This window comes from Zonotrichia albicollis, chromosome 3 (genome assembly GCF_047830755.1).
Source record: "Zonotrichia albicollis isolate bZonAlb1 chromosome 3, bZonAlb1.hap1, whole genome shotgun sequence".
NCBI lineage: Eukaryota > Metazoa > Chordata > Aves > Passeriformes > Passerellidae > Zonotrichia > Zonotrichia albicollis.
The window spans coordinates 2,941,115-2,968,767 of record NC_133821.1 but is presented as its reverse complement, the minus strand read 5'-3'; the positions used below and the strand labels follow the sequence as shown (position 1 = coordinate 2,968,767).

The window sequence follows — 27,653 nt, the reverse complement described above, 5'->3', positions numbered from 1 at the left end:
GCTGTGAATATGACAGACAGGGAGTCACTGCTTCATCTTACTCCTGTTACCACTCACAAAGCTGCTTCCCAGCAGCCCATCCTACAACCAGAACATGACAACCAACTGCACATCACCATTGCAGGAACTTTAAAATTGGCCTCTCAGATGTTTCCCAAAATTCCCAGCAGATGCCACATCTCCTCCATGAACCTTGGGGAGAGATCTGCTGTGACACCCAGCTCACACCTTGAGCTCCCCTGTCTGCAGGAGGTTCAGGAGTCACGGCCAGCTGCAAACAGAGTGGAAATGCTGCTGCTGTTTGGCAACACAGGATAAGAGGGAGCTTGTGTGAAAGAGGCTTTTACTTTATCTCCCTCCATGCCACTTCTTTTGAAGAAACTTGTCTGCAGCAGCAGTTAGCCAGAGAATCTCTGTATCCCTTCCAGAGCACCACTGCCAGAGCAAGCCAAGATTTGGGTGTAATCCAGCAGCCACAAGGTGAGATGAGGCTGTCTCAGCAGCAGAGTACTCTCACACGTGTCAGAGTGCAGGGTGCAGCCCTCTCTGTGCTTGGCACCTTTCTGCTCTCTCACTTCACATGCAAGAAACATTTTTAAGCCTCTTCAGCTCAAAGGCACTTTAGTGAAATCGCTGCAAGCCCCAGGGAAGATTTCACTTTGTTTTGGTTTTGACACCCTTTTCATGCTATCAGTAAATGCTTCTAGGGTGCTGAGATGGGGCATGCTTGAGGTTGGAAAGTGCTGCTGTGCATCCTCCTGATGGCTCTGCTGGGCTGGGATTCAGCTCAGGGCTGGAGCCCCTCTGCTCTGGAGCCAGGCTGGGAGCTGGGGGTGCTCACCTGGAGAGGAGAAGGATCCAGGGAGAGCTCAGAGCCCCTTCCAGGGCCTAAAGGGGCTCCAAGAGAGCTGGAGAGGGACTGGGGACAAGGGATGGAGGGACAGGACACAGGGAATGGCTGCACACTGCCAGAGGGCAAGGATGGATGGGATATTGGGAAGGAATTGTTCCCTGCGAGAGTGGGGAGGTCCTGGCACAGGGTGCCCAGAGAAGCTGTGGCTGCCCCTGGATCCCTGGCAGTGTCCAAGGCCAGACTGGACGAGGCTTGGAGCACCCTGGGATAGTGGAAGGGTGGAACAGGTTGGTCTTTAAGGGTTCCCAACCTGGATGGAACAGGTTGGTCTTTAAGGAATTTCCCACCCAAACCAGTCCAGAATCTGATCCTGTACAGTCTGGACACAGCTGAAATCTGTCCAAACCAAGGTGTGGACAATCCAAGCTTTGGCAGGAGCAGGCATCAGCAGATGCTTTGATACCTTGCAGGGATGTGTTCCTGCCTGGAAGCCCAGGAAGAGAAAAGGTTCCCTGTCATGGAGCTGAGGGTGATGTTTCACCTCCTGTTCTCAGCTCAGAGATCATTGCTGATCATGGATTGAAACCATGAGTGCTTAGGAGGAGTTAAGCAGCTTGTCACCAGAGCCTTGTGTCAGCCCTCTGCAAAGCAGAGTGACCTACTTTCTTGCCTTTTTTATTCAAATTGCTGGACCAAGCCTTGTAATCAGATAATATGTGCTTGATGAGTGTTGAATTCCATTAGCTGCTCTATAATAACTCAGTTAGAGGTCAGTAATCTTGTAAATTTCTGACTTGACACCATTTGTGTTATAGCATTACCAGTAAATATTTCTAATTAAAATTCTTTTAACAATGTGTGAAATCTTCTTTCACTCTCAGAACTCTTGTCTAAACTGTCACATCAAAACTAATTGAGCCCACCCATCCATTTTGTTGTATCCTGTGAATGGGCTTCATCTCCTGCTGTAGAAAATGTGAATGAGAAAGATGCCAAACATTTACTTTGGGAAAATATGAGGATTATTTTTAAGCACATGAATAAATACAGTCTTCATTCATCTCTTTCTTGGGGTACAGTAGGATGTGCTGCATAAAAAAATGAAACACCCTAAATCACTGATGCAGAAATTTTGGTGTCCCTTCTTAAGGAGGTGCATGCATCAATTATTTTATTTGATAAAAATAATAATCATGGATCTCATAACAGCAGCCATTTCATCACCTGAAAAACAGAAAAAAACCCAGGACATTATTTCCTTTCCAGGTTGGAGAATGGAATAATTTTAGGGGGCTTTTGAAATACTTCTTGTTAATTTAGAGGCAACATTAATCTTTGCCACAGCTGAGAGATGCTTTTATAAACCAGTTGCATTCCTGCAATAAAGTTTAAAAAAAGAGGAGAAGTTTTTCTGCCATTTATTAAACTGCATGAAAGGGTTGCAAGTTGCTTATCTCTTCTCTTGTTTTCAGACTGAACTGCTTGACCTCTCCACAGTGGATGTGATCTTGATCTCCAACTATCACTGCATGATGGCCCTGCCCTACATCACAGAGTACACAGGATTCACTGGAACAGTTTATGCCACCGAGCCCACTGTTCAAATTGGCAGGTAAAAAACCCCTTCAGATTCTCTGCTCCTCTTTCATCACTGCTGAGGAGAAGGTGTAAAGGACAATGTGGGAGAGGAGTGGTGTCTAATGCTCCAAAGAGGCTTTCAGGCAGGAGCTGAACACCAGCCAAGCCCTTAGTGCTGTAAATGTGTTAACTCCATGTTTCCCAACCTCTGGAACCCTCAGCATTTCCAGCAGGTGCTTTGTGTTGAGTCCAGGCCATAGATGTGGGACAGTGGAATTTGAGTGGGCTGAGATGCCTCAGTAATTGCCACATAGGGAACCTCAGACCTTCAAACACCGTGGATCAAAGAGCTCTCTTGCTCTTCTCTGTTCCCCTTAACCAAAAGGAGACTTCCCAATCAGAAAATGGATTTTCCCCACAGAAGCTGTGGCTGCCCCATCCCTGGAAGTGTTCAAGACCAGGTTGGACAGGACTTAGAGCCTCCAGGGCCAGTGGAAGGTGTCCCTGCACATGGCAGGGGTTGGAACTAAATGATCCTCAAGGTCCCTTCCAACCCAAACCATTCTAGGATTTTATGATTCCATAGAATCACACCTTCCTCCCTTCCACAGAAAGGAATTCAGGCTGACATCATCTCAAATGACAGCTGAGCTATGTGAGCTCTGAACTCCAGAGAGAAGCACTGAGAGAAATGGCAGAAATAGGAGACTGAGGTAGAAAAAGATCTGACAGTGCAGTCAAAACCAGAACAGTCATCAAACCTGCCAGTTTATTTTTACTAAATTGTCGTGTTGATTGGATAGGTCAACACCAAATGCTGCAGGTGAGGCCTAACTGGAGCTGAGCTCTGTTCCTCTCTCCTGCAGAGCTGCTACATTCAGTAATTAGGAGCCAGATTAGGCCCTCCTATCTGGACTACTCTGGAAGCACTTCAGGGCAGGAATCTTTGTCCACTGAAGGTCCTGTGCAAACTTCCCATGCCAGAGTAATTCCCCCATTGTGTGAAAGCAAACAGAAACTGAAGGCCCTTGTAGGTGAAAGGAATTGTGTAAATAGGAACGAGTAGTAAACCTCTGGTTTTACTGCTCCAGAGCTGGAGATAACAAGCAAAGCCTTGTGGGAGAGTGCACTGGTGTGGTTCTCCCCACCCCAAGTCATTCCAGATGCTGTCCCTGTGCTCCAAACTTCAAGGGAAAGCCTGCACACAATCACAAGTGCTGTTTGGTTTTGGGCAGGGAAATCTGCAGTGACAATTTCCAAGGCTTGACACCTTTTCCTGTCTAAAATCTGCGTTGGCAGATGAGGAGAGTTCACTCTGACAGCATGCTTGGTTTCCCTAAGTGACAGACAGGCAGCAGCTGAGGAGGTTTTGTTGTGTGTTTTGTCTCATTACTTATCACAAGCAGTCAGTAATGAAGAAATTATCTTGCATTTTCCAAATAGCCCATAACCCAGTGGGCCAGATCCTCCTCTGTTGCAAGCAGATGGAATGGAAACACTCCTTGGATAAACAGGGCCAGTGCTGGTCATGGCCTCTGTGGGAAGAGCCCCTCAGAGTGTTACAATTTCTGTGGTATTTTGGAAAGATTTGGGCCAAAGTTCTCTCCTGTGTGAGAGGAGGCAGCGCTAATTTAGGTTTGATTTTTTCAGGCTCCTGATGGAAGAGCTGGTGAATTCCATTGAACGCGTGCCAAAGGCTCAGTCTGCCTCCATGTGGAAGAACAAGGAGGTGCAGAGGTAAGGAAGGAGCCCCAGGAAAGGCGATTCAAAGCACCAAAGTGTGGGAGTCACTGTGAGGATGGCTCAGCTCCCACCACTTGAGATTTGCTGCTGTGACTCCTTGATTATTTCTTTAATCATTTCTGCACGTTGTTGGTTTTCCAACCTCACAAATTTGTTTCTTGGAGAAAGACTTGGAAAGAGCAAAGCTTCCCCTGATCTCTCCTCACACAGTTCAGCTCCATGATGGTAGATAAAACCATCAGATTTTGGTAGTAACATCATAAAAAGTTGTTGAAATGAGGAGACTATTTAAATTTAATGATACTGCATTGGAATAATTTAAATTTAAATGGTATTTTCATTTATGTTTGCTGACATACTAAGAAAGTCAAGACACAGCTGTTGGAGGTCACTGGTGTTACCTTTCTTTCCATCTTTACACCTGAACAGCAGAGGTGGGATTTTTGGCTCTACAAAGCTTAAAACCAAATTAAAATCTGAATAAAAAAGCTTATTTTGCAGCACCATGTCCATTTTTCCAGCTATACGTCAGAACAAAATGCTCAAAGTTATGAAAGCCTGTGGAATCTTAAAAATTATCCATACAGTTTAATAATTGTAGATGATGCTTTCTTGGGAATAAAAACAATTTCAGGTGCACATCATGTTCCTTGAGGAGACAGTTTTGTTTTTAGCACATTTTAAAGATAGGATCGGTTGATTAAAAAGTTATTTTTGAAAGCTGCTTTGTGCATTTTTAATTGATCTCTCTTTTTATACTCCTAAATCTTAAGATGGCTTGATTTAGAAGTTTCCTAACAGTGAATTATTTCTTACATTAGAAGAATGGCCTTGATATTTCCCAATATCACAAAGCAAAAATTAAAAATCCAAATTACCACGGTTTTAGCTGCATATTGTGTTCCCCTGCTGAATTTAGGAGCAGTTTTTACATTGTAACTCTCACTCTTCTGAAGAAGACAAGGAGATGTTAAGTCAGACGTAAAGCAAAACCAAATACACTGAAGTTCAGGAGGAGTTTTAGAATAGTGTTTTTTTTTTTTTTTAAATTTTGGGGTTCACTCGCCTGCCCAGAGCCACTGCTGACACCCAGAGTGTGGGGAGGGAGGACTGGAGCCATTATTCCTGTCACAGCAGGCATGTTTTCTATGCATGCTTTAAAGGAGAATCATATATCTTGCAGCTCATATAATGTCACTTTGCTGGTGGTCGTATTTTAGGAAAAGTGCTGCCTGGCACTTTGCATGCTGCTGATTATTCCAGAGGAGAACACAGAGAGGGAATTTTTGTTCTGATTCAGCTGCTGTAGAAGACTGGAGCCTTTTTTTTCCTTGAAGTGGTACTTAAAATACATGTTCCTCTCTCCTATTGCTGGGCATGTCCCCCAAAATTCATAGTTCCATTTTAAAGGGGTAGCAGGGAGGTGGAAGCTATTAACATCAGTTTAATAACATAAATTTGTGTATTATTAACTCTGCTGGTATGAACCAGTGTTATCTTTGAGCTGGAACAAGGGGACAAATGTGACCTCGCTCTCCACCTCTGCCCCACCTGTGCCCTGAGCTTCCCCCTTCACCTCTGTGTGCATCTGTAAAGCAGCTCCCATCCAGCACAGAGGGCACCCGGGGACTTTAATTAATGTTTGCAAAGTGTTTTGAGCTGCCTGGTGACAAGTGTCACGCAGGCGTGAATGGAACTGATTATTAGAGCAAAACATCAACTGATCCCCAAATTAGCACCTGGCTAATGGCACATGCAGCCTTGGACTGACATCCGTTACTTAAGAAAATGTGATCTTGATGAATTGGGATTTTTTTTTTCCTACTTGGCTGTTGCTAGAACAGAATACTTATTACTTCTGAGTCTAACTTTTAATTTTTCAGGCTGATCAATCCCCATTACTGCTTTACAGTTCAGCTAGTTCTCCTCCAAACAGTTAGTATAAAACACAAAGTATTATCATCTTCATTAGATAAAGCACTGGAGCATTTTAAATGCAAATACTGTATAAAATATAATAAGTTCATTATAGTGGTTTACATTTTTCCATTATCAGATCCAGTCTGAACTAATTGCTTAGCCTGTTTTATTGCCACTGGCTTTTATTTCAAGTGAGCAGTCTCGTGGAAGCTCTGGAGATGTCAGCCAGGATATCTTTCACACTGAGTGGGATTCAGGGGCTAAAGAGGAAGTTTGCCTTGTGAAAAGCACTTTTCTTGTTGATTTCTTGATTTCTTTTTTGATGGTTTCCCATATCTTTTAAAGTGTTTGAAACAGGCTGTTTCCTGAGGCTGAGCAGGGCAGGGAGAGGCCGTGGCCTGATGTGGTTTGGTGCTGCCATCTTCCTCTCCCTCCAAACAATTCTGGGATTTTACATCATATATTAAATGTCCCCCTTTGCATTGACCAGGAGGGGCTGTCTCCATGCAGATCCCAGGGAAAAATACAAATCTCTGAGTTTTTAAAGAATGAATTTTGTATCCTCAACCATGTGGATTGGTGGTACCTCCCCGTGGCTGTCCCAGCAGCTGCCCTCACACATCTGGTTGTTGTGAGGTGATCTCTAATAGGATGTTGCCATGGTGGCAGTAGATTTACTCCAGACCACAAAACAACCTCTGGTAACTCTGTAGGGATTTTAGAAGTGAGATGACAGACTGAATGCACCTGAGGGACCAGCACCTCGTTGTCACTCAGCTTCATGAAGCCACTGGAGACTGGTGCCCCTGGTCTCTGCCAGGGATCAGAGTACTTTCAGTGTAGCCACAGTCAAGGCTAAGAGAAACTTCCTTCAGTCACCAAGGACAATTCCCCACTTTCTCCATTACCTGGAGAAACATTTTCCTCTTCCCAGAAGAGAAGCTCCTGAAAGCCTCCAACACTAAATGCTTCTTATGGTAGGTTAAAGGCTTTTACAGGCAATTTGCTTCAGTGCAGTGGTGGACAACTCTCCACATTGTGTCTCCTTTTGTTGCTTACGACTTCCCAAAAAAGACCTTGAAGGCTTTGTTTGTTTCCTGAAGCACAGGGTGCTTTCAGCCAGCGTGTGCTGGAATTGCAGTTATCGTTCTGGACCTGTGCTGTGGTCTTGGCAAGAGCTGTCTTTAATCCTTTCTTCAGTATCTTAAATTATGGAGGAGTTCACTGACCTAGTAGATATAACAATAAATTAAATTCCTTTAAACAAATTGATCAAAGAAACTTGACCAATTTCCATAAATCTTTGGAAATTGGTTTGAATTAGCCTTTGATTTAGCATTGGTTTAATATACAAAAAAAAAAAATCCTATTCTTCTTATGCATTTGGCAGCTGTTCTGCTTCCTGCCTCAGTTCATGTTGCTGAGGAAGATTTATTTCCCAGAAGTTAGCCATCCCTCTTCCAGCCTGTGACATTATAGTTCGCTTCTTCCCTTGACAACGCCGGCCAGCTGACTTGCAGTGTCTGTGAGGAGCAGAATGGATGGATCTCACTTTGGTGTAAAACATCTTAAATACTTCCGTGGAGGGGATTTCAAAGAGCTCTGCAGTGTCAGCTCGTGTGTCCCTGCCAGGGCACTCGGGAGGGAAGTGGGGTTGAAGGCAGGGAAGCTGAGCTGGGCTGCAGGGACATGTGCTCTTGGAAGAGGCCAGTGGCAGAAATCAGGGCAGGGCCATCCCTGCTCGTGGTCTGGTAGCTGTACTTTAATCACCAGATTGTTTCAGATTATTAGGGAATTTTTCAGATTATTATGATATAAAAAATGATATTATTATGATATAAAAAATGGACACTGATCTGAGATCCTAGTGCTGGAGGTGCATTTCATGTTGACATCTCAAATCAGCCAGCACTTTTCATCAGGGATGAAAATACTCCAAGAGTTGTGGTAACACCTTGATCACAGCTACTTCTTTGATGCAAGGGCTGGACAGAACAGCAACAAAGAGATTGGGAAGTGTGGCTTTACTCCTCACTTTGAAGCACCAGGCACACTGAAAATAAAAATTTAAAAGGATAAAATGAAAGATGTGGAGAATGTAAATGGTTGTAGAAGCTGGTCCAGCACCAGCTGCTGTTCTGGATCCCCACAGAACCTCCCACTGGTGTTCACAGGTTGCTGCCAGCCCCGCTGAAGGATGCAGTGGAGGTGTCCATGTGGAGGAAGTGCTACACCATGCCTGAGGTGAACGCAGCCCTCAGCAAGATCCAGCTGGTGGGCTACTCCCAGAAAATCGTGAGTACCTGGACAGCTGCCCTCAGGGCAACACCAAAACTCCTCAGGGCAACACCAGAACTCCTCAGGACAACACCAACAACTGATCCCCAGCTTTTCCCCTCTAAATCCTGTGCTGGTTGGATCTAGTTACTCTGGCACAGGCAGGCAAGACAGGATTACACAGACTGCCCCTCAGTCTGCCTCCCAGGAAGGGCTCTTCTTTGGTGAAATCAGGGAATATCCATTTGTTTCTTCTCTTCCTTGGGGAGGCCAATTTTAAGGCAGCGTGCCCTCAAATTTGGAGCTGATGGCTGGCCCGCTGAGAGCTGGGAGGATGCAGGGAGTGAATGTATCCTCTCTGTCTCTAAGCCACATCCCCTTCCCAGCTCCCCAATCTCACTTCTGGGAATCTTTAGAGTGCTTTAGCCTCCACTTTGTTTCATACTGTAAATTAGGGACTGTAAACAAAACCTAATGGTTCAATGTGAACTTCAGAAACTCCTTTCCCAGGGCTTCCAGCTAACAGTTATTGAATGTAATGCTGTTGACTATAATCCAGTGTGGTTTCCAGAATGAACTGAACCCACAGTTCCATAGTCTGCAGATCTCATATGGATTGTTGGCAGCATGTGTGCCATGATCCCTGCTCTTGTTTGGGCTGTGATACCTGGGTTTGCTGCTCAAAGGCCTTAAAAAATAAAAATATGGGTTAAAGTAAGTTGTGACTCCTCATTATCCATGGATTGTTTCAGTTAATTTTTGACTGTCCTCACAGTGTGGATGCATCTCCCTTAATTTTAGATGTGTGTATCTCAGCCAATCATTCTTTTGTAGTTACTGGGGAAAAAAAACTATATTTCTTTCTTCCCAAAACTAACTTTTCAAATAATCAAACTTTAGACCCTTGGCTTGCACACTCTTAGGAATGAAGGCACCCTGCCTTGTTTTTCAAGGCATCCAAATATGTATTGAAATACTGGAAAAATCATTGTATTGCATGAATCAGATGCTTGTTCTATTATTCAGTAACCAGAAGGCAGATCACATTAGGGAGGTTTATTTTCCTTTCTCCAAACAAGTATTCCACATTCCTGGGTACAGATGAAGGAATACAATTCCTAATGACACCTGGAAAGGAGGCAACTGTCAAGTTGCTTACACTGAAACTAAAATGTGGATTGAGTTTGCAGGGTGTTGTTGCTAAATTACCAGCAGGTAGCATTTGAAAAGAAATAAAGTTAGAAAGCTAGAAAGTTTGAGGTTAAGTTTGTTTTCCACAGTAAAATTTGCAACCCAAGCAGAGTTTTTATATCAATATAGAAGTACTTGTCCTTCCTTCTTTCCTGCTGGCCAATACCAATTTAATTTGACTAAAGGAGAATAGAATCTTCAAAGATGCAAAGCCCCCACAAACTTCTTCAATACAGCAGAGTCAAGCAGAAGATCAAGATCAAGGATCAAGATTGATTCCTTCATTTTGAGGTATTGTTCAGTGTGAACTCAGATGCCATAAAATTCTCATGGAAGAGAGACTTCATGGAGTCCCTGCCTCAGGAAAAGCTTTTTTCAGAGCTTGTGTCCTGCCAGACATGGGTGGGTAAAACCAGCAGGTGTCATTCTCAGCAGTGCAGCTTCACAAAGACTTTGAGCAGCAGAGCTGCTTTTGAAATTCCTACCACTGATGACAAAATGACCTGTCCTGATTTCTTCTGGGCCTCTCTCAAGTTCATGTCTCTCCCTGTGTGTTTCAGGAGCTGTTTGGTGCTGTGCAGGTCACCCCTCTGAGCTCGGGCTACGCTCTTGGGAGCTCCAATTGGATTATCCAGTCACACTATGAAAAGGTTTCTTATGTTTCAGGATCTTCCCTGCTTACAACACACCCTCAGGTACAGCCACTGACTTTCCTTAGTCTTTAGGAGGAACTTTTGCTCCAAAACAAGGGGTTATTCCAGCTGGGATCAGGTTTAAGGTAGAGGTCACTCTAAGGTAACTGTGTTATCAGTGCCTGGACTTAATGGGCATTGATAAGACATACCCTGACAAATGACAGGTATCAATAGTTATGAGGGAAAGATAACTAAAATTCTTTGTTATTCCTGATTTGATGTTCACTTAAAACTGTGGAATTGTCTTTCACTCTAAAGAGGAAATTTTCAATAGAGTTAAACAAAAGAGCATTAGTGACTTTAAAAAAAAATCCATATTTGACTGAAGAATCTTCACAGACAGTTCACAGACTGCTTTATATCACTTCTGAAACATCCTTCCTTAGGAGGAATGATAGCTCAGTGGCTGCCAACTTTTCCACCCTGCTCTGCTAAGGGCAAAGTCTTTATAGTGCTGTAGATGTAATTTCCAGTAAATTAATTCTCTCTAGATCCATAAATTCTTACTGCAAAGAAAGGCTTGAAGTTTGCAGTGCCGTGCGCTTCAGAAGTTGTCAAAATAGTTAAAAGCATTATTGCAGGAGGTATTTAAAAATAATTTGGAAGATGTGTCAGGTTTTTGATCACTAAGTGATTTCCCCCAAGGTGGGTGTCTGCTGGAGAGCTTTGCTTCTGAGCATCCCTCACTTAAAAGCTTGTTCTCAGCTGAGAAACTACAGTGGATAAATGATCCTTAATAGTGTGCCCATCCTTAGGTGCACAAAATGTATCAGAGCCTCTAAATCCCTGTTTCTCATCAGCCCCATTCCATCCTGGGCTGTGCTCTCATCCCCTCCTGGAGAAGGAGCAGCAGGATTTGATAATGTGTGAATGCAATATTTCTGTGAGGAGAAACTTTGCCCTGTACAAAGTAATTTGGTAGCTGAGAATGTTTTCTCCTCATTGATATGAAAAGGAATTCAGTTTATCAGGTCAGACTTCATCATTTTCCAAAGGTGAACATTTCTCTGGAAGCTTCTGGTAAAATCTCTGGTTTTAAGGAAATTAAGTCCCAGTGGCAGAGAAGGGTGTGAGTGAACTGCTCATGGGCACATCTTTAAAAGGAAATATTTAACAAATAGTTAAAATCCCATTCAGTTTGTACTTTCCTTGTTATTTACCACATCACAGATGTTACCCCATATCATCATTGTCTTACATTTGCTTCCAGATGCTTTTTGAGGACAATGGATACTTTTTGTCCTGGGGTTAATCCCTGGGAGCACCAGCACAGGCTGCTGCAATCTGGTGTTTCTGTGTGTGGCTTTTGGGAGCTTCCAACCAGCTCTTCACCATCTCTTTGATGTTTGACAGACAATATGTAATGATAACAGTATCTCAAGTGGCACACAGTCAGAATTGTGAGCAACAAATCATTTCTTCCTTGGGGAGTGAAAAGTTGTTTGTCTGTCCATATGATCATGATGAGAAGTTCATCGTTGAAATTCCCATTTTTTTTAGCAGGGTGTGAAAAAAGTCACTGCATTTTGTTTTAAAATAGGATGTACTTTGAACATATCCAGAGCTGCTTTTGCAGTGAATTGGGATTTAGGCCTGGCACCACTGACTGTTCCCTGTTCTGCTGGCAGATGGTTTCCATTGAAATTTTGTCTCCCCCTCTCCTGAGGCTGGATTGACACCGTTGCCACTGAAGTGGAGAACAGGAGTTGACAGCACAGGTTCAGACATGTCACTAAAAGCCTTTTAAGACATATTCTTTACATTAACCCACAAAAATCAATGCAGGCCCTCTCAGTGCAATGGCATCTGAAATTATGGGGATCTAATATACCATAATCATTATGTACATTATCACAGGCAGATTCCATATTATTTTTTATTACATTATTGGCATTTCATTTTCATGGACACACTGGAGAGAGTCAAAGATTGTGATAAATCTCAGGTGTCAGGTCTGATCCTACAAGGGGGTGCACAGTTTCAACTCCTGTCAGAGTTAATATGAAATTCCCCTGCATGTTTAACAGAGCAGGGTCCTTCTCAACTGCTTCAGAATGGCTCTGGGAGCTGTGAGCAGGGGAATTGACCTTACAGTGGTCTTGGGGGCTCAGCAGAGGAAATCTCTTCATCTGTCTCTTCTGGCAGAAATCTTTCCTGATTGGTGAGACTGCAGAGAGTTGTTTATTGAGAGTAAATAACCATAAGATACCACACAGCTGCCAAGCAGTTGCCCACTTTTGCTTAATCAGTAGCTGTGGGAAGGACATCCCAACCCAGAGTGAGGCTCAAAGTTACCTTTTCACCATCTGCAGACAGACAATTGGATTTTACCTTATCAAGATTGGATCATGCTACATTTTCAGTGTCAAGAATGTGTATTTAGTGTCACACTAATATCAAATTTCTGAATATCTACTCTCTGTTTGCTAATGCAGAGAAATGGGTTTGCAGTTTCATTCTGCTTTAATAAAACAAGTTAGTTTTCCACAGATGGAGGAGTGTGAGGTGTAAAATGTTTGGGGACTGTATCCACCATGTCCTGCCTGGAGGAACTCTGCCATTCCTGATTGTATTTCCCTGTGCTCTGTTCCAGCCCATGGACCAGGCTTCCCTTAAGAACAGTGACGTTCTCATCCTGACAGGGCTGACCCAGATCCCCACTGCCAACCCCGATGGAATGGTGGGAGAGTTCTGCAGCAACCTGGGTAGGTCACTGACAGAAATCTCCTGCCTGTTTTATCATCTTATTCATGGCTTTGGGTGGGAAATAATTCTGAGGTTCCTGGAATTGAAGAAGTTGTCCAGCTATAGCTCCTGGCATAAAACTACCTGTTTAGATTTTACGATGTGCTCTTGGTGTCATTAATACAGTAAGTGCTTGGAGAGACACAAGTTGTACCTAAAATGTTTTGGAATGGAACAGGTATAATGAGATTTAATCACTTGCTGCTCTTGGTTTGCTAAGTATGTCACTTGGCTGCCAACAGGCTATGTGGATATTGTTCCCAGCTGAAATATTACTATTTCCTTCCTGTGGATCAGCCAGAGTAAAGTCTTTATATGCTTTTTTATGACTTTCAGTTTTGAAAACAAGCACATCTGCTTCCCTTCTTACACCTGACTTTTAAATATATCAAAAGCAAACAGCACAATCTCTGTTTAAAAAAAAAAAAAAGTCAAGATATATTTATAGACCCCCAGATATATAAAACCTAATCAGACGCTTTCACAGCTGGAAAAGCTGATAATTGCAAAGCTGTGATATCAGTGTGAATGGCAGCATTTTCCAGCCTGTTTGGAATGTCACATCCAGTGCTGTTCTCTCCTTTTCTCCCCTTCCCCCTGCTCAGTTCCTCTGTGCTCTCATCCTTCTTTCATCAAGCCCCTTTTCCATGGCTGTCCTGCTCTATGTTCCCTGTTCTTTCATCAGAGATCTTCCCTTTTTTTAAAATTCACTACTTTTTGCAAATAAAACTAAAAAGCTCGTGATAGAAGGATCCTGACAAAGGTTACCAAAAGACATGAGAAAACTAAATTGGACTAAATTCCTGGTCTGGTGGGGTGGGACCCTGCCCATGGCAGGGGGGTGGAACTGGGGGATCCCTAAGTCCAACCCAAACCACTCAATGCTCCTAAATATCTGTTAATAGAGCACATTTTGGCATTTTATAAAAATGATAATTATGGGTTTTACTAAAGATCCTCTCTGCCAGCATCCTGGCTCCAGCAGGAACTGTGTGCATATGCCTGAAGAAGAGCAGGAGAGCAGGGTGAGATTCTGGGATACTTTGCTCTCATGATCTTTCAGTATTTTTATTTCAGGAATTTCCTGAATTAGATGTGTTTATGTAGTTAATGATGCCCAGTGGTTTTGTTCAACCTCCCCTTGAAGCTGTGTTAACACCTGTGACTTCCTTTCCTAAATGTGTGTTTTTACATGTGTGTGTTTCACCTGCCTTTTCATTGTTTTTAAACACTGAATTTTATTATGCAGTGAGCTGCCACAGATCAGCTCCGGTGACCTTGTGTTGGTAAATCCAGATGTGCTGCCCTTCTCTGGACCTTCATGGGGGTCACTGTCCCTCTGACAAACGGTGGCACAATCCCCTCCTATGGCCCTGAGTAAACAAGAGTGAGACTCTTCATTAAAATGCATTTACAAATTAAAGTCTTAGAGCTGTAGTTGAGCCAAAGCAGAATCCAGAGGTTGACTGTGTATAAATAAACATGTTACATGTGTCAGTGCAGGTGGCTGTTTGTCTGCACAACTTGTTCTGGTTTACAGAAACATTCTGGACTCTTCTCAGGGGTTTGCAGGTCCTCAAACCAGTTTCTGTCTTGAATGAGACAAACTCAGAGAAATGAGAAAATCATTAAAGACCAAAGGAAGATGATAAAATAATGCCATTGTAAGAATCTGGAGATTAGGTGATACTTGCCAAAAACCAGCAATCTCAAGAAATTAAATATTTCTATATTAATGCAGTTTAGGGCTGTCTTTTACATGACACCAGCTTTATTTTTATTTATTTATTTATTTATTTATTTATTTATTTATTATTATATTTACCCAACATCAGGAAAACAGAAAATCAGTTTTCTTTCAAATATGTAAAGAAGTCCAGAAGCAATGGGTTACTGGGCAAAGCAATTGAGCAGGCAGGCTGAGCACAGTGGTTTTCATCTGTGTCTTCTCACTTCCAAAATATTCAAGGGAGTGCTTAAGCAGCTCAGAATATCAAGGTAAAAACTCCAAAGCAGACCAAAATTCACCAAAAATGTGGGTGGGGAGGTACCAGCAGCTTATGAAGGAGGGATCTGAGGCACAGAAATGGAAGTGTGAAAATTCCACCTCACTCTGTTTTCATCCCAGAAAATTCCACCTCACTCTGTTTTCATCCACTTTCCCCCAAGCCCCCTTTTTCCCTGCTCAGCTCTGCAGCAGCAGCACTCTGCAGCTCAAGGAGAGCAGTTTTATTTCCACATTGCCTTGGGCAGCAGCAGCAAAGCTGCCAGTCTGTCTGTGGGGACAGTTGGTGATATTTTGTGTGAGTGTGAGGCTGTGTGTGTTTATAGAGAGCAGAAAAGAGCACAGTTTGCTTTTTAGGTGCCAGCTCGACCTTGTGGCAGCAGCTGTTGGGAAAGCAAGGATCTCTTTGTGAGTTGTAAATTGAACAACTTGTAATGGAGCTGCTGAAGGAGACTAAATTTGAAATGCCAAGATTATTATACAACTTTTATCAGGAGAGAGCATCCGTCAGTCACCAAGATAAATTGGGCTTTAAACAACTTTCAGATAGATGTGTCCTCTTGCTGACAACTCTGAAAAGTTGTTTTAGTGCTGCAGAGAGCCAGACTGGGCCTACTGCTTGTGTGGAAAGCAATATTTTTGGAAAGGTTTTCACCCCTGTTTTGCAGAAGCTGGGAGGTGATGCTTAACCCTTTGTGGATCCCTGGCCTGGTGGGCACCTGGCTGGAATCATTCTCCACTCCCAGGATTGTGATTTTATATCCATTATTGCTCAAAACAGCTCTGCAATTTTGCTGGGGGCAGAAACTCAAGCTGCCATCTCCTCCAAGACTTTACCCTCTGTTATTTCTTCTGTGGCCCTAAAAATCTTAAACTTGTGTTTGTTTTCAGCAGAAAATGTTGAGGTTTCCAGGGAACCAGTGGCTGTGGGGAAGGGAGAGCTGGGAATTCAGGCTGTGTTGGCTTTGGCATGGCCAGGTTTTGGTAGTGTGGGGCTACAGAGCTGGTTTCTGTGAGGGGTTTCCAGAAATTTCCCCCATCCCAGGTGGCTCCAGGATGGACCCACTGCTGGCCAAGGTGGCAGCACCTGTGGGATATCAGAGTGAAGAGGGGAAGGAAATTACTGTGCAGGAGCACTTGCAGCCAGGGAAGAGGAGAGTGAGGATAAGTGAGGAAGAAGAGGCAGGAGCTGCTCCAGGCACCAGAGCTGAGATTCCCAGCCCAGGGAGAGGCAGCAGTGCCCCTGCAGCCCGTGGGGCCCCACAGGGGTGCAGAAATCCACCTGGAGACCCCACACTGGGGCAGGGTCCTGGCCAGGCCTGTGCCCTGTGGAGAGGTGAAATAAATTAAACTGATTTCCACAAGTCAAGTCTATTTTTGTCCATGGTGATTCTAACTCTCCCCAGAAGCTTTTTGTTACATTTTCTCCCCTGCCCAGCTGGGTGATAGAGCAGCTTTGGTGGGCACCCAGCCTCCAGCCAGGGCCAAAGCACCACAAAGGAATGGAATTCAGGTTTTTTGTGGCCTGACACATTCTTTTACCTCTGTTCTGCATCCCATCCCTGGCCTGTGCACCATTCCTGCTGCAGTGGGTGTAGGTACTTCCCTCTGCAGAAATTTTGGGGGTGTGATGTCTCTGTGTAAATTCAGGTCTTGAAGCCGGAACCTCAAATTCCACTTCCAGATGGCTTTGAAAATATTGTTCTTAACCTCCTCATTGCTCTCTTCACATCCTGTTTACAGCTGGGATAGTTTAGATTTGCCCAGGTGAGGGGGATAATGTCACACATTGCTGGGATGTTTGGGAACATCTCAAGTTCTGGACAAATGTGAGCTGTTGCTGCTCATCTCCACAAATATTTGGGTGGTATAGTTTGCAAATGGCCTGGAGAAATAAATCCTCTACCCTGCAGTTGTATTATAAGTGATAAACAAGAGGCCTTTGATCAGCAGTTGTTGATAGCACAGTGTCAGAGGCACTGACTGCTACAAGGAGTAAAACAACCACAAATGCATGTGAAAATTCCTACTAGGCTGTGCATCCCCCTGAACTCCATAAAACTTAAACATTCAGCCAGAAAAAATCTTCCTTGAGGAACATTCTGCTCCATCAAGGGCAAAAAGACCCTTAAAGTGTTAAATCCATACCCCAGCAAAGCTCAGCAGGAAATTGAAGTCAAGGAAGGGATTGGGGGGGATGCAATATTTGTATTTTCAGGCTCTTCCACAACCTTTCTGTGGAATGCTTGGTGCATGCTGTTATTGCTGCACTGCATTTAACAGCAGTGGATGGTTTTACCCCACAGGTGAAATTGCTCACTGAGCTGAACAAAGTATTTCTGCTTTCCCAGAAGGTGCAGTATTTTTGTAATTCATTCTGCCAAAAGAACACAATGTTTGCTCTGCTTGCTTTTGCTGTTGTGCTCAGATCTGTCTCAATTACAGAATAAACCTCTATTTCCTTTTTCTTCTCCTCATTTTTATCTAGTCTCATGCTGTCTACAAGTTTTAAATTGTTCTTGTTATACAGAAAGGACAGAAATATTTAGAGATTTTAAAAGGCCAAACATTCCATCACCCATTTCTGGCTCTGAGTGCTGTTTGAAATAACCACACCTTCAGCTTTCCATCTGAAATCCAAGCACTGAACAGCTCACCATGTGCAGTGCTTTTGGCTGAGACCTGGGAGCTGTTGTCCCTCCCCTCTGGAGGCAGCTGGGAGGTGGAGCAGGGTTTATTTCCATGGTGAGGTGGTTTTTGTCTCTCCTTTATCCTCCTGTGCCAGTGCACGGCTGCCCTCTCCTGTCAGGAGTTTTCCTTGTGCCCCCCGTGAGAGGAGTAGAATCACTCCACTTAGCCTGGAAAGGGCAGGAAATAAATGTATGTAATGATCACAGGTTTTCTTCCCAACTCATGTGCATGATGTGTTGTGCTAATTCATGCAAAAGCTGCTTTTTATATAAATTTGGGTGAAAGGAATTTATTAAAAGTTTAAATTCACAGGCAGTGAATTGATTTTTCTCATTGTCTCTCCCCTAGCGATGACAGTCTGGAATGGAGGCAATGTCCTGCTTCTCTGTTAGTTCCAAAGTTCTTCCCAATTCATGTGCATAATGTGTTGTGCTAATTCATGCAAAAGCTGCTTTTTATATAAATTTGGATGAAATATATAGAAGGAAATTTGGATGGAATTTATTAGAAGTTTAAATTCATAAGCAGTGAATTGATTTCTCTCATTGTCTCTCCCCTAGAAATGACGGTCCGGAATGGAGGCAATGTCGTGGTTCCCTGTTAGTTCCAAAGTTCTTCCCAACTCATGTTCATAATGTGTTGTGCTAATTCATGCAAAAGTTGCTTTTTATATACACTTGGATGAAAGAAATGTATTAAAAGTTTAAATTCACAAGCAGTGAATTGATTTCTCTCATTGTCTCTCCCCTAGAAATGACGGTCCGGAATGGAGGCAATGTCCTGGTTCCCTGTTACTTCCAGACTTCTTCCCAACTCATGTGCATAGTGTGTTGTGCTAATTCATGCAAAAGCTGTTTTTTATATAAATTTGGATTAGGGGAATTTATTAGAAGTTTAAATTCAAAGACAGTGAACTGATTTCTCTCATTGTCTCTCCCCTAGCAATGACAGTCCGGAATGGAGGCAATGTCCTGGTTCCCTGTTACCCCTCTGGAGTCATCTACGACCTGCTGGAGTGCCTCTATCAGTACATTGACTCTGCAGGACTCTCCAATGTCCCCTTTTATTTCATCTCACCTGTTGCCAACAGCTCCCTGGAGTTCTCCCAGATCTTTGCTGAGTGGTAGGTGTGCCAGGGCAGTGCCCTCAGCTGTGGGAAGAGGAGGTGCAGGTTATCTCTACCTGACAGATTCTAAAATAATCGTGGCTAGGATTGTGAACATGTTCCTGGAGTCACCAGGGTGTGTGTGTTTGTGTGGGTGTGAGTGTGTGTGTAAGAATATATTCTATAATTAGGGAAGGATCATTTCCTCTAGAATGTACAAACTCAATCTCTGCTTTTTCGTGCTTACCCTAATGAGTAAATTATGTTCCTGACTTGAGTGGGTTTTAGCTGTGCCTGTTTGCAAGTCTTAGCCCCCCAGATTCTACCATGATGTCCATGGCTAAGCAAAATGGAGTTTTCAGGCTTAATTTTGCTGAGCCATGGCAAGAAAAGGCCAAGAGTGTCCTGGGCTGCACGAGGCAGAGCAGAGCCAGCAGGTCAGGAGAGGAGATCCTGCTCTGCTCAGCACTGCTGAGGCCACATGGACAGTGTTCTGTGGGGTTCTGGTCTCCCCAGTAGCAGAAGGATGTGGGATTTCTGCAATGAGGCCAGCACAGGGCCATGGAGATGAGGGGAGGCTGAGGGAGCTGGGGCTCTCCAGCCTGGAGAGCAGAAAGCTCAGGGGGATTTTATCATTGTGTAGAAACACCTGATAGGATGTAATGAGGATCAGGGCTCAGTCTCTTCAGCAAGGCCCACTTACAGAACAAATTAAAACACATGAAATTCCATCAAGGTAGAGGATTTAAACTGCCAGAGGGCAGGGTTAGGTGGGATATTGGTAAGAAATTGTTCCCTGTGAGGATGGTGAGCCCTGGCACAGGGTGCCCAGAGAAGCTGTGGCTGCTCCTCCCCTGGAAGTGTCCAAGGCCAGGTTGGATGGGGCTTGGAGCAGCCTGGGACAGTGGAAGGTGTCCCTGTCCATGGCAGGGGTTGGAACTGGGTGATCTTTCAGATCCCTTCCAACCCAAACCGTTCCATGATTCTGTCAAACACTGCAGCCTCTGTGCACAGAGGTTATGGAGACTTTGCTATGGAGACATCAAAGTTCAGCTGGACACAGTCCTGGATGATCTGCTCTGCTGAGAGTGCTTGAGCAGGGTTGGGCTTGGTGATCTCAGGAGGTTCCTCCCAACCTCAACCATTCTGTGATTCTGAGCCCTGGAAAGGAGAACTCAACCACTTGGAACTCTTTCCACATTCTTACCAATGGAGACATGCTCTGGAATGTTAAATACAATAAGGTAGCTCTTCTCTTCTTCCTCTCCATATTCTGGAGTTCAGGAAAGAAAAGACAGGTCCTGGAAATCTTGTGGAAATTGATCCCTCAGGAGAATTGTAAAGATGGTTGAAATCTGGTAAATTTACATGGAAATGGAGGCAAAGGTTGAACCTCTCTAAAATAAAAGTTTGGGCTCAGAACTGTGGTTGATATTCAGGGATTCCAGCTTTTAATTCTACCCCTTACTCAGCTAAAGGAAGTGACTTGCTCTTAGTATCCCTTAGACTTTAGCAAAATTAGTTTGACCCAGGCTCATTTCTTTGTAATAAAGTGCAAGAATGAGCCAGGCAGTGTTTCCCAGAAAAGCCACCAGGACAATGTCACTGCAGATCATTGTCACGTCACCCAGACCTCTGACAAGCAGCTTTTTTTAGCTGCTGTAATAGGATGAATCAGGAGTCTGGGTAGAGCTCATCAACAGCTCTCAATATCTGTTTTAAAGATAAGTGATTGATGGGAAATGCCAGGTCACTGTGAGCCTTGGGCCGTGGGGAGAGGCAATTTACCAATAATAAATGTGCAGGAAAATTGGATTAGAATGACCAAAAAGACCAAGTCACTGCTGAGAAGTGGGATGAGGCAAGCGGGATTTTTCTGTTGACAGATGATTTGGCTTTGAGATCTGGATGAGGAACCATTGTGGATGCTGAGTTACAGATTTACCTTGAGCAGCAGAGGAGCTGTTCCTGTGTGTACAGAATTACCTTCAGGTGCCCTGCACCATCTCTGTGTGATCCTGCTGTGGCTGAGGTGGTGTGTCCTGTAGGTCTGGGGCCTCCAACCACAAACCCTGGCAGCAGCAGGAGAAATTGGGGATTTTGCACCTGGTGCCTCAGATCCAAACCCGTTTTCTCCAGGAGTGTTAACAGTAGATGGCAGCAGATGCTGCAGGATGTGCTGCACCTCTAACTCTGGCTGCTTTCCTTTTCTCTTAAAGGTTGTGTCATAACAAACAAACAAAGGTGTATCTTCCAGAACCTCCTTTTCCCCACGCTGAGGTGAGTTACCATGGTCTTGTTCATTTTCTGGATCACAGTCCACCCACTGTAGCTGTCATTTTTTTTCATTTTTCTCATGAACCCTTTTACAGCTATTTAAGTTTTGTTTAATTTTTCATAAAAATGTTTTTTTTCCTTTGCTTTCTGTGATGAATTTGGGAGCATGGGGGAGGAATGAGTGATGGTGTTCCCTAAACTCCAAAATTACCCTGTTTATTCCAGCCTATCACTTGCACAGGCTGGCCTGGTTCACTCCTTCCCCCACAGAAGGAGATCTGGTGTGGGATGTTTGCTCTTATCAGCTGCAACCACGAGCATTCCCTTTGTCCAAGCAGTTTATTTCCAAGTCTGTGAAACTAAGAGCTGTTATCAGAGACAGCTTAGTCATGCCAGCTCCTTCCTCCCTCACTGAGGCAGGCATCATGTCTGCTGCAGGAGGAACGATATCTTGAAAGAGAGATTTTGATATCAAAATTTAAAGTTTGCAGCACTGAGTGCTGTCTGTGGCAATTTTAAATGAAATTATTAAGTGTTCTAATGAAGCAAAGAGGAATGAGGATTTGGAGGATTTTCCTGCAACAAAATAATAATTTTAGGAGAAGCTTTAGCCAAGCAGACATTAAATAAAACTGATGCCTTCAGAGTTACCTCACACAGCAGGACAGAAAATTCTCCTCTGGGAACAGGTAGCTTTCCCACTGAAGTAAACAAGAGAAGAAAGGAAGAAACAGGACTGAAAATTTTAGCTAAATCCTCCTCCTGTGAGCCACTGAACCACTTGGTACAAGCAGAAACTTGGCTCCTTCAGCTGCTGTGGTCCAGACTGTTTGATGAGAAGTGCAGAGTGGCCGTGGCAGGTTTAAGAGCCCAGAAATTCAATGCTTTTACAGACACTGGGTGGTTTTTTTCCTCTTATATATCTCATCCAGGGACTTGTTCTGGAAATTGCCATTACCCATCATATCTATCATCTGTAGGTGCTTCAAAGGTTGTTGGAAGTAGGATCTGACCAGGAGCCCTCACTCTTTCCAGATGCTTGAATGTGTTGCAAGCAGGATGTGCAGTGAATTATGTATAATCTGTTACCAAGAATAATGTGGACTGCAGGGCAAGCCACCTGTTCCCCACTTATTTTATAACCAAAAAATTCATTCCCACTGATAAATCAATTCCAAACTCTCTGAGTACGAGGCTCTGCAGCCTTGCTGTGGCTGTGCTTTCTGTCTTGCCCTCCATCCCTCCTTTCTGGGATGTCCTTGTTGATCCACAGTGTCATTGGATTCACTGCCAGCCCATATTCTGATTTACAATATTCACTAGAACTGGCAGATTGAAGTGGAAACCCATCCAAAAATGAGAATCCAAACATGCAGCTGTCAAAGAATGGATTAATTAACCCATCTTGTACAATGGGGTTTTGTGTTTATAAAGTGATAACTCTGTCCTCTAATTCCTGGGACATTTTATATTCTCTGGGGGCCTGTTGATTGTGAGATTTTACAGAATTATTGGAACAGCTTTGCAAGACCTGCTCTGTGTTTCATGTGTAGATCAGGTAATTATGTAGGAAAGGCCTCCCAGCAGTGGATCCCTGCACAGAGGGAGGAATGGGATATCCCATGGAATATCCCATGGGATGTCCATGCCAAACCCCAGTGCTCAGCACCTTGTGTCCCTTGTTAAACCTCCAAAATCTCCCACCTGACACTCTATTTAATTCACACAGTGTGAAACATCCAGAAAATCTCTTTCCAGCACAATCCTGGGCCTCCACAACCCATCTCCCCCCCAAGCAGGAGCTTTGCTTACTGGCACTTCAGGGGATTTTTAATGAGTATCAGAAGCAGACAGTGAATGATGGTTTCTATCAGGGAGGTTGTTAGTGGAGAATTGCTTGGCTTTTTTCAAAGTAATGCTAGGCTTGTGCAATGTAACCTGTGCTGAAATTGCCCATCATGAAAAGATGTGCTTAACTGCTCAGTTGTTGGAGAAAAATAGGGAATTACTCAGACATGCCTCTTACTTCTTAGGAAGCATTAATAACATGCCTGGCATGATACATCAGAGAGGGACAGGCCAGGAAATAAGCTTCTAATTATCCACAGAACAAGCCCAGCCCAGCATGCTGCTGGTCCTGAAATTTGATGTTCCTGTTAGTTGTATAAACAGCAAGATTTAAAAACAAAGAAGGCAAAAAATCCCCCAAATCCTCGATGTTGTCCCTTGCAGCAGTGAGTTCCAGCAGTGCCTGATGTGTGGTAGAACAGAATAATTCCTTCCTTTAATCAGCTGTGATTGTATTTGGCATTTCACTTAACTATGCCTTTATTGTTGTCACAAGAGGGTAAATAAAAGCATCTTCATTGTCTCTACAATTACTATTTTTATTTCTCCTCACTCTCCATGCTCAGTTCTTTGAAGCTTTTGCATTCTCTCTGCTTGGAAATTTTCCTTTTATGATTTATGTCGCGTGTTTTGAACTCATTCCTTGTTCTGCTCTGCTGAATAAAGCCAGACACATGTTCAGCTCTGCAGAGGACCTAAAACATTTCTCCCTCCTTGTTTAATTCCACTTTAATGGAGCAGTAGATGTTCATCTTGCCTCCTCCTACACAGTCCTGGCACAGTTCTCGTGGTGGCAGTTTGCTTCCTAACCTCAGTCTGAGTGAAGAGGGAATGCTTTCCCTCTCTTGGGAGCAAGGAATGTGGGCTGAAGCACTTCAGGTTTATAGGGATGGATTTGAACATCAGTTCATGCTAAAATTAGTGAAAATGGAGTGTCCAAGTTCTTGTTGTGCAGCCTTTTAGTGGTGCACTAACTAAGAGCTTCTTTTTAAGGGCATTTCTGAGGGAAGAGCTGCCCTGACTGCGAAGTCAAAACCTGGAGATCCCAAATATTTGTCAACACAGCTGGCAAGGCAGGGGGAGGCTTTCCCTTCCAAGCCCCTGCATCCATTCTATCCAAGGATCAACTTTCTAAATAGGCTCAGATTGAGGCTCCTCAGTGCCTTGCTAAGTACTGTGGAGCACAAACCAGTAATTTGTTTAGCTTAGATTTGTTATTCTGGTATCCCAGAACCAACGTGTGGTGTCTTATCAAATTCCATATGGGAATGGTAAGATTCCAATCCCAGCACAGCCCCAGATGTGCAATTAGGGTTCTCCTTGATCATTTTAACAGGATCCATGGATTGTTCACTCTGCCCCATCCCTTTGGTGGAGGTGGAGGGTTTGGGTTTATAAGGAATGGCTCAGTTGTTGGAGCTGAATTGTTCCTCTCCGTTCGATCTGTACATGGACAATTTCAGGCTCTAAGATAAGTGAATCCAGACTCTTCTAAATGTCTGCAACAATAAAATCTGAGAGATAATTTGTATTGATCAGTATTTGCCAGTGGAGGGAGGATTTGGATTTACTGTGCTCTTATTAAGGATTCTGTTGGATAGATCTAAGAGAAATGGCTGCAAAACCCCTTTTTTCTGACTCAAAAATGAGCCAGGGTGGGAGTAATATTGATTTTGTGATTTTAAAAACCACCATTTGTCTTCTTCATCTTTGATTCCCTCCTCCATTTACCAGTTCCTGCATAACACATTTAAATAAATACCTGGAACCAGGTGATTGTGGAATATTATGGTTTGTTTTATAATAAATATTATCATGTAGATGTTCAATGATCCATGGGAGTCCCTTCCAACTCTGGATATTCTGTGATAAAATTAGGCCTCTCTTAGTGTTGATCTGATGGAGTGAGGGAGGTGAAGTAATAAATGCATCTCTCATTTCCTGATAGGAGCCACATCTGTTCCAAATTCTGGATACAGAGCACACACACACACACAGAGTAAATATCTGTGTATTTTGGCTCACTTCAACAAAGGATACACAGAGGCTCTGGAGATTTATCCTGTTTATAGCAGCAGTTGCTGACCCTGTAAATCAAGTGCACAGCTTTAAAGGGAAGCACAGAACCATTTGGGATTTCAGAAAAACACAGCTCTCACTCTTGATTCAGTACTTTCCCAGCCCCTGTCTCTTAAGCTTTCAGTCAATAGTGGTTCTTCCTGTAAAAAGATGCTCTGAATGTTGCTTGTGCTCTCCAGAAAAAGCCCACTGTGGAAATACTGACTGGCTCAATGCCAGGCATTGGGTTTGGCCCAGCTGGAGGTCTGACCATGGCACAGCAAAGTTTACACACCCCATCTCATCTGGAGATAACAAAAAAACCTGCACAAATCATTCCAAACTCAGTCCCCTTAATGAGCTGGGAAATTTTGTTGGACCTGTTTTGCAAGTTCAGCTCCGTTTGTTTTTGATGGGGTGATTAGAAGAGACTTTACTGTAGATACTAAAATCTACCAGCTGCTTTCCCCTTGGAGTAAAACATCTCTAAACTTATTTTTGTACTCTTTCACCCATGCTCTGTCCACCTGTGAGAGTCAGGGATTGTGAGCTGAGCTCTGAAGCCTCACCAGACTTAGCAGAAAAGATCTGGCAAGATAAAAAGAAAAGATGAAAAAAGAATCGTCACCAACGAGCTCCTGAAAACTGGATTAGAGCTCCTGTGTTTCTTTACAAAGCAATAGGAGAGGATTTGAAGCTTCCATAAGGCTTTGAAGAAAATACAGCTTTTATGTTGCTGAGCAGTGAATGCTTGTGGAGGGATGGCAGGGAAATGAGCTGTTCACTGCTTTCCACATCCAGTGCTGCCCTCAGATCTTCCCAAAAATCTGAATGCTGCATGCAAATAAATAGCATTTGAAGGGGCCTGTGAAAGAAGCTGGAACAATAGTTTGTGATTTTTCAGGAGTGTCTTAGGTCAATGCTGGTTGTAGAAATGTCTTTCCCTGACCTATCTGCCTGTCCCTGGAAAAGTTTTCCTCTGGAATGTCACATATCCCATTTAATGCTTGAAATAGAAATCATGCTCCTCTTCCAGTTTACCCGGTTGAAAGTGCTTCTGCAATTTTAGTTTTGGGACACTTGACTTCCCTCAAAAAAAAAAAAAACAAACAGAAAAAAGCTTTTGAGGCCATTTCCTACAAGTTCATTTAAATGTCAGTATTTTATGGATTCAAATTTGTTTTACCCATTGTCTGCTAAACTGCAGTTTTTATTACTGAAGCTAAGTTTAGATTCTAAACCCTGCACTCCAGATGTGTTAATCAGAAATCTTTACCAGTATAATTGCAGGAATGTTTTTGAGATTCAGTGCCTATCAACTGCCAGAGCAGTTATTGGGTGTTTTTTTCCAATTTCCCTCTTGAAGATTAAATGGGAATTAGCTGTTCCTTGTAAACTGCAGAAAATGTAGTCCAGTTTCTACCTCCTCCATGATTCAAGGATCCACGTGGAAATGATCCATGTGCATCTACAGAATTGTGTTATAACCTTGAATTCTGAGGTGCTTGGTAGTGCACAAGTGGCTGAAAATTCTCAGTTTCTCTTCATTTCCATGCAGGCACCTTAGATCAGCCATGGTAAAAAGTAACACAGGATATGGGGAAGTGATTTTAAGCTGAAGTGAGGAAGGTTTAGATGAGATATTAGGGAGAAAATAAGAAATTCTTCCCTGTGAGAGTGGGGAGGCCCTGGCAGAGGTGCCCAGAGAAGCTGTGGCTGCTCCATCCCTGGAAGTGTCCAAGGCCAGCTTGGATGGGGCTTGGAGCACCCTGGGACAGTGGAATGGAGGTGGAACAGGATGAGCTTTAAGATTCTTTCCAACCCAAACCATTCCAGGATTCCATGATTTGTTGAACAGCCCAAGTTCCTTTTGAAACTGGCTGACAAAGGAAGCCCCCTTCCCTCCCTCCCTCCCACTCTTTATCTCCATGATCTTTCTCTCATCTATTCAGTCTGTGATTTCATGTGTTAAATTCCTTGCTTTTTAAACTGTATTTACAGTTATTTTCATGCTGGAGATGGATGCATATACCTGCCAAGGAAAAACTTGCAAAATATTGCATGAAAGTGCTTCACAGCCTGGTTGTTAAATTGCTTTTTAAGTTGCACCTTGTTTTGCAGATTAGAAAACAGCGGCAGGAGAAATAAAGCAAAACTCTTTGCAAAGTGCCTTGATAAATAAACTTCTCCATCTTAGGAAAGAAATCTGTTCCACCTGCAGAGCTGATTGCACTGTGTCTGCAAAACATCTTATTGCTCTTAGTTCATGTTTATTGCTGGTTTCAGAGACAGTTAAGGAAAGGAAAGTCAGTCTGTTCTTTTTCAGCAGCTTTGACTTTGTGTGAACCCTTTAGACCAGGGAAGCTCAACAGCATTCTGCTGAAGGCAAAAGTGCCTGCTACTGCTGTGATGCAAGACAAGCAGGTTAAACATGAGCCCAGAGCTCTTTGCAGACATGGCAAATAGGAAAAAAGGAGCTTATTGTGAATTTGGCAGCTGAGCACTCTGCTCACACCAGGGAAGTCGAAGCAGGGAGTGTTTGCAGAGTTTCCAGCCTGCTGGTACCAAAGAGGTGAGAGCAGGGATTTGGAGGCCCCATGTTCTGACTTCCTTTCCATAACATTTATGACAGTCATGACTAAATTTGTTGGAAAAATCTAAGGGGCT

General features: G+C 43.5%; 1 protein-coding gene across 1 annotated transcript in view; it reads left to right on the top strand.

The window, feature by feature from the left end:
* INTS9 (integrator complex subunit 9) overlaps positions 1-27,653 on the top strand; it is a 62,597-nt gene that overhangs the window by 12,374 nt on the left and 22,570 nt on the right. Inside the window, exons 5-11 of the mRNA XM_074536473.1 lie at positions 2,326-2,465; positions 4,082-4,168; positions 8,269-8,389; positions 10,123-10,257; positions 12,851-12,962; positions 18,641-18,821; positions 21,023-21,083. Coding sequence (XP_074392574.1) covers positions 2,326-2,465; positions 4,082-4,168; positions 8,269-8,389; positions 10,123-10,257; positions 12,851-12,962; positions 18,641-18,821; positions 21,023-21,083 — 837 coding nt within the window. The remainder of the gene's footprint in view (positions 1-2,325; positions 2,466-4,081; positions 4,169-8,268; positions 8,390-10,122; positions 10,258-12,850; positions 12,963-18,640; positions 18,822-21,022; positions 21,084-27,653) is intronic.